This window comes from Spea bombifrons, chromosome 8 (assembly GCF_027358695.1).
Source record: "Spea bombifrons isolate aSpeBom1 chromosome 8, aSpeBom1.2.pri, whole genome shotgun sequence".
Taxonomy (NCBI): Eukaryota; Metazoa; Chordata; class Amphibia; order Anura; family Pelobatidae; genus Spea; species Spea bombifrons.
The window spans coordinates 42,264,598-42,274,256 of record NC_071094.1 but is presented as its reverse complement, the minus strand read 5'-3'; the positions used below and the strand labels follow the sequence as shown (position 1 = coordinate 42,274,256).

The 9,659-nt window shown below is 40.8% G+C and overlaps 1 protein-coding gene across 1 annotated transcript; it reads left to right on the top strand.

Annotated features, from left to right (window-relative positions):
• Nucleotides 1-2,019: 2,019 nt before the first annotated feature.
• On the top strand, nt 2,020-9,123 carry LOC128503893 (uncharacterized). The gene is made up of 8 exons (XM_053474088.1): nt 2,020-2,161; nt 4,805-4,933; nt 7,135-7,305; nt 7,646-7,810; nt 8,130-8,225; nt 8,359-8,490; nt 8,766-8,870; nt 9,073-9,123. Exons 2-8 carry the CDS (start codon nt 4,811-4,813, stop codon nt 9,121-9,123), a joined length of 843 nt encoding a protein of 280 aa, XP_053330063.1. The 5' UTR covers nt 2,020-2,161; nt 4,805-4,810.
• The last annotated feature ends 536 nt before the right edge of the window (nt 9,124-9,659 follow it).

The window sequence follows — 9,659 nt, the reverse complement described above, 5'->3', positions numbered from 1 at the left end:
CGCTGTACATTAAGTTACTTATCCCCTATTGATAGGTTGGTGATTGTTGCTGCCTGGCTAGGGAGATGGGGAAGAAGTTCAGGACAGGAAATTGATTAGATGCTATCCCTGCCATAGTCTGCTGCCAATTTTCACTTTCACAAGGGTAATATTTAAACTAAATCTCTTTAAAAAAAATTGAGCAACATAAAAGGGCACAAGCTATAGAGAGTTTCCATAGTTGCTTGTATTTGCTAAATGATGTATTAGTGACAGTCTCACCTTAGAGACAGACATGATCTCAGTAACCTCAGCTGACCTGGCAACAGTAGCATAGACCAGACTCCTAGAGTCTAGATAAATGTCCTACTTGCAGTATATTGACAATAATACAGTTGCCACCTATAGACTCCATCCTGTGCCTATTCGGTACAAAACAGGCTTCCTGACAAATGATTATTATGCAAAGATTATAGATACCAAAAAGAATACTGTCCCAGAATTAGAATCAAGCCACACCAGGTGAACCAAAACACTCATGGTAAAATCAGTGTCATTGCAGTGATACGCAGTGACCACTAGGTGTCTCTAATAATCCACAACTAAACAGACAGAACCATGAACATCTCCTGCCAAGGACCCTGGAGGACTGTGGCCCTTCAGTCGCTGGTCTTGTCTTTCAGGGGCCATATGCCTATCTACCTCTTCTGGTGGGAGGCTGTTTCCTTTATCTACCACCCTATTTGTAAAAAAAAACTTCCTTACATTACATCTAAACCTCTGACCCTCTAGTCTTAAGATTATGGACTTTTCTCTTTCTCTGAAATAGCCTCCCCCTTTTAAATGTTTCTATCACGTCTCTCCAAACTGTATATTTCAACCAAATATCTTAAAAAACAAATACAAATCATATTAATTAAAATAAAACAAAAAAAAAACATTCTCGTTTAAAATGTGCATTAGACGCTCACAGGCCATTTAAATGACCACTAATGGATAATTGCACAGAATTGGGTTAATATTTACCACCGAAAGGTATATATTTTTTTAAATGAAAATGGATGAAATCTCTTCTCTAATCTTGGTGGTCATTTCAGGCAATGTTAATTCACTAAAGGGAGAGATGTCAGGAGAGCTTAACGACTCAAGACCAGCGCTGGCAGGTTTCTTCAGCAAGAAGGGCTGAGCCGGCCCTGTATAACGGTGAGCCTAGGGTTAGTGGTGCCCGAGTGCAGTATTTCTTGGCACCTCCCCCAACTAAAATTCATGTGCATTTAAACACCCACCCACTCTAACACATACACTTACATATACATACATGTACGCAACCTCCCTCGTAGCACCATACCCTTGGGACACTCACGCTAACAACAAACACCTAAACTCCATATGCTGACACAACCACAGATTCTAAAACCATACACTAAAATATACACTCATTCATTCTAACACCCACTCTAACACCATACACTTACACACTCATTCTAACACTATACACGAACACACGCGACGCTCTACCATTACACATGCAGCTTGCACTGCTTTCTCTGCTGTAGCCAAACTACCATGGGGTCACATAACGCGTGTTAAGTTAGGGTAACTGGTCATTCATTCCCGTCATTTCCGCTCAAAACAAAATATAATATTCTAGCACGCTAAAAAACCCACGTAATATTAATATTCTGAAGGACTCTCTGTAACACACTGCGCGCCTACCAGCGGAATAATTTACTATAAAATACAAGATTTCTAAAATTAAGCTCAAATTACACGATTTAACCATGTAGATGCCAAACACCCCTGAATACAGAAGTGCCTCCTAAAACCTCTTATTCTAGAATGAAGTGCAGGAGGACCGGGGAGAACTTTTATTTACATTCCAACCCAAAAAAATAATGTATCTAATTTTTAGTGTAATATTTAAATATTTTCACCACCGTTTATTAACCCCTATGCATCCAGAGCCCCTTCAAACAACCCCCCCTCCCTACAACTCTACATTGTTTATATACAGGCAGAGCTCTGGCCGGAAGTGGAAGTGACGACACGGGAGGGGAAAAAAGGGGGGGCAGTGGAAGAGGGCATCTTTGTGCACCGACAGAAAATTGTCACCAAAGCTCGGGACTCTTCTGTCGCGACGTCACCCGGGGGATCGAGCGCGCCATATCGCCAATAAGCGCGGGTGAGCGGATTTTAACGCTTCCTACGGGACGTGCGCGCCTAATATCCATCTATTTTAAAGCTTTTATTAGGCGGCTTAATATCCCTGCTCTTTAATAATATTTATTTCATGCGGGGAACTCTATTAGCGGTCGCTAAAAAAAAATAATGTTATTTATCGAATGTTATTTATATTTGTCAATATAACAACAAATATTCATCCTAAAAAAATGATATATTTTTTAAATATATTATAATAAATTTATGGATATCGTTATTTATTTATTTTTTTAAAAAACGGATTTTTCTATTAATGTTCCCAAATATATATATATGATACATTGTGATATATAGTCTTCATGTGTGGTGATATAGTATTATTAATTATCATATATAAATGATATGGGATTCACCGCATGTCGTGTTATTTACATGGATGAGGATCAAGAGTTTGAGACGGTGGAGAGCGTAAATTCACGTGTTTAAAACTAAACCTATTTCCACATTTTCTTGGTTAAATTATATTAATCTCGAGCATCAGTAGCAGATTATATATATTTTTTTTTAAATATCGCACTAAATTTGATACGTTTTGATTCAAGAATCCGATTTTATTTTTTTGTAGCCGTGTGATTTAAAAAAAAATATATTTTGGATATACAAACTTTCAGATCAACGAATGCTACGCCTACCCGATTTTTTATAATTTCTTATTTTCACTTTTGTTATTTGTAGTCAATTATTTGGGACGTAAGAAGTTGGCTTCCTTTTTGAAAATTAGGTTCCTGTAAATATTTAATAAATTATGAAAAAATATAAATGTAGCCCCTTCGCGTTTATGCCACGTATACCCCCTTTATACAGTTTGTTTTAAAATTTCGTTTCCCCATTACAATTTTCCCCCCTATGTAAAAAATGCTTTTGTGCTGGAGTAATAATGATTCTTATTTCTCATTTCTGACGTTTGCATCAGTCCAGATAGCACTTTTTACGTCTCTTAAGCTTTACGGGTTCCCCCCCCAGACACCATCGTCCCATCTTTTATCTCCACCTATATCATTTAATGCCACAGAAAACAAATAACCCCAGTTGAAAAAGTACAATTTCCGTGCTTCAAAATGTGTTTTTCTTCACTTGAGTGACATCACTGCTGTTTATTTATTTATGTATTTATTTGCTGTGATTTGTTGGCATTAAGGAGGGGGAGAGGCTCATTCTGTAGGAAGTTTGAGCCTCTATGCCCTCCGTAGGACTCAAAGCAGTCTCCCAGCAGAAGTCAAAGTGTTTGTGACATGGCGATTTCTTTATAATAAATTAATAAGGCCGCATTGGGGAAACGGCGCTTCTTTCAGGCACAGCGCGCATGCGACGGAAAATGGAAACTCCATCGGCGAAACTGGACTTTTATCTTTATTCTTCCCAAGTAAATATTGGGTTTCGGAAGACCTCTAAATCCAAAAACAAATCTTCATGTCCCAAATCAGTGGGGGTCTTACTGTATTTGGTAAAGACTTTGAGCTTTTGCCCATATCCTCTAATTTAAAGGCTGTGCCCAGCCGTAGTAACGCAATTTCGTCCTTAAAAAAAGAAGATATTTCTCTTCTCGTACTCCTGTATAAACGCATTGCGTACAGCAGCAGATGAGGGCTGATATATTGGGTAGCAAACACTCAGGATTGTATAGTTTGCTTTACATAAAACTCTTTAGATTTTGCCAAGTGGGCTTCCAATGCTGGCTGATCCGCTGGGCAGATAAGAACCATTCGGTTTTCTAGTCTGAAGGAGGCATGAGGATGAGGGGAGTCATTGGTTTCATCCCACATGGCACTGAATGGAGTAAAAGAGCCCTTAATTTGTGGACTAACTGGAAAATTACGTGGTCCGGTAGATGCTCTGTTGCCAACTTGATATTGATAAGATGTGAAAGGCACAGCCTATTAAAATGTAGAATTTATCTGCAATTGAAAAAATTATTAGTAAATCTGTGCAGACGATGCCGTAATAACACGGGGTGAGGGATTTTCACATGACTTGGGGTTATCAACCATGGACGTAGGGGGATATAAAGTGTTAACCATGAACAACGGCCATCCCATGCAGAGCGTGTGCAGTTTAAATAGCGAGAGGGAAGTTTAAATATTTGGTGAATCCGGACTGCCCCTGCAGAATATCACTTGCGTAAATACCATTTGGCCCTGCATACAGTTAGAAATTTGGTGTAATTTACGCTTTCCACAGAATTTTATTTTTTAAATTTCAGGTTGGGTTATATATGAAAATAAAAACATGATTAGGGAAGGGAAAAAAAAGTTGGCTCCTAACATTTGTGGCCTAAATTTGGCCTGAATTAAATTTGCCGACCCCTCGGTTAATGTGGTGTTTTACTACGCGATGGCACCGTTTGGCCAAAAGTAAATGGAACCAAACACAAGGCGTAGGTAGTTTTAAAGTATCCATTTCATGAAGCTTAACATGTTTGCATGTTTAATAATACTACGTGCCACCAAAGCTTCTCTTATGTGGCCGCTTTTGCCACCTTTAGTAGAAAAGAACAATAATAAATAAATAAGTTTATGTCTGTGATTCCTGTCGCTGCTGGAACACTCCTGACCCCTCGTTACATCGCGTTCACGTCTTTGGCTTGTGACGCGTTTCTTCCCCGCAGGTTACGATGAGTGCCACCAAAGCAGAATCCAGCGCGAAGAGGAAGAGGTCAAAACCACATAAACTGGGAGACAAAAAGAGAATACTATCGCGAAAAGACTCGGAAGAGATCGTCCCGTCCAGCCAAGAGGTAGAGCCCCGGCAATGCGTTATCTTACTTGTATGTTTTCTTGAAAGGGCTGCATAATTGTAATAATTGATCGATAAGCGAGTGGACGTTCTGAAACCACCACGTCATCCGTAACAACGTTCCATCTCCACCCCTCTAAAGATATTGAGAATGAGAATGATAATGCCGGTGCAATTCTCCGTATCAAGTGTTAACACTAAGAAAGTAGCCTAGATTCCGGCTAAAGGTCGCACCGATTATTTGTGCCGCTGGAAGCTATATAGATATTATAAATCTCCTGATCGTCGCCAGGTGGCTTTGCCTCGTATCGCTCCTGCAGCTTGTTTTGTTTCTAGTTTGACAAAATGACTCCACAATTAATAACAAATAATGAACAATAAACAAAAAAGGCAACATTAATATGCAACTTTGCAGACTATCCTAAGAGGAAATGTGATGTATAAGGTATGCAGCTTGGGGTGGAAAAAGAGGGGAGTACTGCATGAACACCACGATTCTCTAGTCCATATTGCATGATGAGAACTCCCATCACAGCAAATCCTTACCCTTCTGGCGAAGAAATAAATTCTCAAAGCAACTCCATCATCATCATCACCCAATTTTATACCGTCCTGTGTTTCATTCATTCATTGCCCTCCATCACAGACCCTTTGCTCTCCCTGCCCTCCATCCCTCCAGTTTTTGGGCAAGACCCAATCTAATAGGATGCTGCTTTCTCTCGAACCATCATCAAGATTATAGGAGAAGCAACAAGCGCCGATTCCACTGCGGAGGCTGCCGTTCCAGTGGATTTGAAAAGCTCTGAAGAAACGGAGGACTATGTACCACAGGCAAGACTTTCACACTGATGGGGAACTGCTTATTAAAGGGACCCTCCAGCCATCGTATGCACTTTAATGCATATTATAGCTGCGCGGCCCCTTAAATTCTTTCGTGGTGTTCCTTTTGCATTTCTGCAGCTAGGTGCCGTGTAGGAGATGTGTTCAGACGAAGACATCTCCACGCATGTGATATACTCGCCTCCGGCCAGCGCCGACTTGGAGAAGCTGGTTTAACAGTCCGGCAACCGTATAGGCTCTGTGTGGGGTTACTGCTGCAGAGGGGGGTTCTGACCGACATAATGAGAAAACGCTTTAAGCTCCTAAACAAGAAGTAGATCTGAATCGCTGACGACGATGAGACATGTAGCAGAAATTCTAGCAATCCCTCCTCAAAATAGAAATGAATCGAATGATGAAACGTAAAAGGTACCCCAGTCGTGCAGAAACGCTTTGTACGCGCTGCTCGTAAAGAACAGATGAAGCTGAAGCTTCTCCTGCCTACTAGTAAATCCATCTCTCCAGCACGAGCTAATGTCCTCCTGCAAGAAACATTTGCTGCTTCAGAGGTTGGGATTCAAACGTTATTAATAGTGCGAGCGACCGCCGCAAACGGAGAATTCTAAGCATTCCAGAAACACTAAGATGTTACTTAAGGAATGCGATAATGCAGGCTGCTGATTGGCTAATTCTGTAGTCAAGTGTATTTTTTATTGTACTGTTTGTTTAAATCATTTTATTGTTATCTGATGTTCAATATTTTAATAATGTATCCCATTCGGTCTCCATGCATTTAGACGGTTTTATGTATTATACGCCATTTTTATTTTTGCCCAATAAAAATTTTAATACAATGTTTCTTACTAATAAGATTGTAGTAGATCCATACAGTAGTACACTTGACAAGATAAAAGATTTTCATAAATCCCATTTGTGTGGCTGTTGCGCACGCTGGCAGCGGTTACGATGCAAAGGAGGGGGTAGAAAGGGTTCGATGGGCATTTTTTAAATTACTATAAATTGCAATGCAAGTTCAAAATTGCTTGAACCATCAGTCCAACTGACCAAAATAATTAGAGCAATAAAGCAAAGGGAAATAGAGAAGAAAAAAAACAAACAACAAAGTGTATACGCGAAGATAGCTATACTTTAATATATTTTATTAAATAAGGTTATTTACTTTGTCTTAATCTCAATATTTTTAAGAACAGAACTCACACAAGTTTCAGCGCCCAATGATTTCTTGATGATTGGTTTTATGTGAAAATCAGTTTTTCTTCTGCATATTGTCACTTGAAACTCATCGTGGTTCTGTAGACTCTTTTGTGTCTTCCTTTAAATACGTTTCAGTATCTCCTCACTTATTGTATATATCTCCCTCAGAGCTCGAGAGGCAGAAATGAAGAATTTGAGAAGGAAAGGGAACACTCGCCAGCACGTTCAACGGAGGAGAGCGTACCCCAAAAATGCCCCAACGGAGGCAACAGCACACCAAGAGGAAGAGGGCGGCCAAAGGGAAGCAAGAACAAGACTTTCACCGCTTCTTCTATAATGGTGAGAGGTTCTAAGCAGAATCAATGGATACATTGCCACATACTACATACACATATCTATCTATCTCTATATTTATATACGTATATATATATATATATACATACACACACACACACACACACACACACACACATATCTATCTATATATATATCTATCTATATATACATACACACACACACACACACACACACACACACACACACATCTATCTATCTATCATATATATATACACACACACATCTGCCAACTGACCTCATCTAACTGGATGTGGTGCTAAAGCTGTTAATCTTTCTATTTATTCCCTGTAACTAGAACCCCTTTTTGTCTCAACTTACCCAGGTCTCCAGAGCCAGAAATGGTCAATATCAAAGGGACCTGCATCACACACAGCCCTTCCCGAAACACGAGGAGAAACGTGAGCATCCCGGCGGAGGGGATATACCCCACCGAGGGCGAGGGAGGCCCAAGGGCAGCAAGAACAAAGCATACCCTGGTTCTCTGAAGGTGAAAAACATTTGGAAAATGTTATTTCCTCCGTTTCTTCCTCTTAAGTCACTGGAAACCCGTAATTCTTTTAAGGAGCAGCCGTCAGTCAAGTGGGGGACTTTAATGGGAATTTCTGAAATAACTTTATTTTATACAATTTTACTGCACAGCACCGATGCCGTATGAAACGGGAGAATGTTTTCCTCCTCTGATGGAAAACACTATTTCAAATAATTTCTTCTTAGGTTGTATCAAGGTACAGTAGGAAACCTTACATGTTATGTAAAGGTTACAAAATGTGCTTTCATGTATGTACAGTGTATGTCTTCCTGTGCAGGTCACAGTCCAGTCCGCCGGGGAGAACATGCCAAAACGCACAAGAGGACGACCAAAGGGAAGCCTCAACAAGAACCCGTCTAAAGCTGCTCTAAAGGTGAGAAACACGTAATACCACAAACCTTTAACCGTATCTGCAAAAAGCTGCCCCAGTTACCCCACGCTGACTCTTTGTGCTATCGCAATGAATGAATGAATAAACTTAACAAGCACGACTTCATGTCTAACAGGTGAAGACTGAAGTCCCAAAAATGGGGAGAGGAAGACCCAAAAAAATACTGGCAACCAACGGAGCTGTGGTCCCAAAGCGTGCCAGAGGCAGACCAAAGGGAAGTTTGAACAAGAGATCTTCTGCCAAGAAGGTGAGATAGAATAGTAGAGACGTTGTTGTAGGGATGGATGTAGCTCAGCGTGTTTAGAGTGATGATATACGGCGACTCCCAGGTAGTAAGACCTCCTCCCAACATACACCTATGTAAGCTCACTGAAGCTGGATCGTCATAATGTATTGGGATGTCATAGAGCTAAGTATACAACAATGCAGATTGCAGACGGAATCCATGCCCACCATACTGCGTCAGAATAGCTGCAAATAATCTTAAAATATTGGCGTAAAGGGGACTCGTGTGATCATTAGGTAGATGGTGGCAGCCGATACGAGGGCAACCATCATGGATCGGTTAATCTTGTGGAGAAAATCCGTCTGCATCGGGACATTCGCGGAGAAGAAATCGTTAATAAGGCAACTCTTTCTGACTTCTGTTTTGACTGGACGTGGCAACTTCTTAGACGCCGGCCAATGGTCCATCGCTAGCAAAATGTTTCATTTCATCGTTTTGTTCTTGCGATCACTGTAATTGCAGGTGGCAATGTGATACAATGCTCTACCTGAATCATCTTTGCAATCGGCTGCTGATTAATATCTCTTTGCGTCTGTTTTGCAGTTGAAAGGTGTGTACACAGACGGAGGCAGTGACCGCGAGAATCGGCCTTGAATACAGATCTACCGGCCATCCTGCCCTTCCCTCCTGTTTAATGTCCATGACAAGTCTAGGGGTGAAAAAGAACATATCTGATGTACAAGGACCGCAGAATTTGCACCACAAAAATGTTTAAAGGGATATCCCAACCCTTTTTAAATTCATGTTCTGGGGTCCATCCATAGTTACATTTGTAAGATTTTTTTGCCTGTATTTGTCACCCCTGCGTATCTGCCCAGCATGAAGCGCTCAGTAGCACAGCGAGAGTCTCTTAGCTGGATGCTCTCTGAGGGGGAACTCTGAAGCGTGTTAGATACCTACCATGATCACGACAAAGGAGAAGGGGGGGCCCTCAGGGCTTTAAAGTTTATATCCCCCTACATGAACGTTAACCCAATAAAAAAAGAGTATTAACATCTACAGGCTCTAGGGCTGTTATGTAGTTTAGTCCGAGCTGAGTCCTCGTTTAAAGCATTTAATCCAAGCTAATTGCAACTTGAATCTCTAGTGATGGAAGCAGGCAATTACACATTCAGACCTGGGGGCATCCC

Excerpts from the sequence above, each read along its gene's own strand:
- LOC128503893 (XM_053474088.1), top strand. The coding sequence starts at position 4,811 with ATGAGTGCCACCAAAGCAGAATCCAGCGCGAAGAGGAAGAGGTCAAAA. Across the intron at positions 8,226-8,358 it reads CGTCTAAAGCTGCTCTAAAG|GTGAAGACTGAAGTCCCAAA; the intron begins GTGAGAAACACG and ends CATGTCTAACAG. Across the intron at positions 8,491-8,765 it reads AGAGATCTTCTGCCAAGAAG|GTAGATGGTGGCAGCCGATA; the intron begins GTGAGATAGAAT and ends TGTGATCATTAG.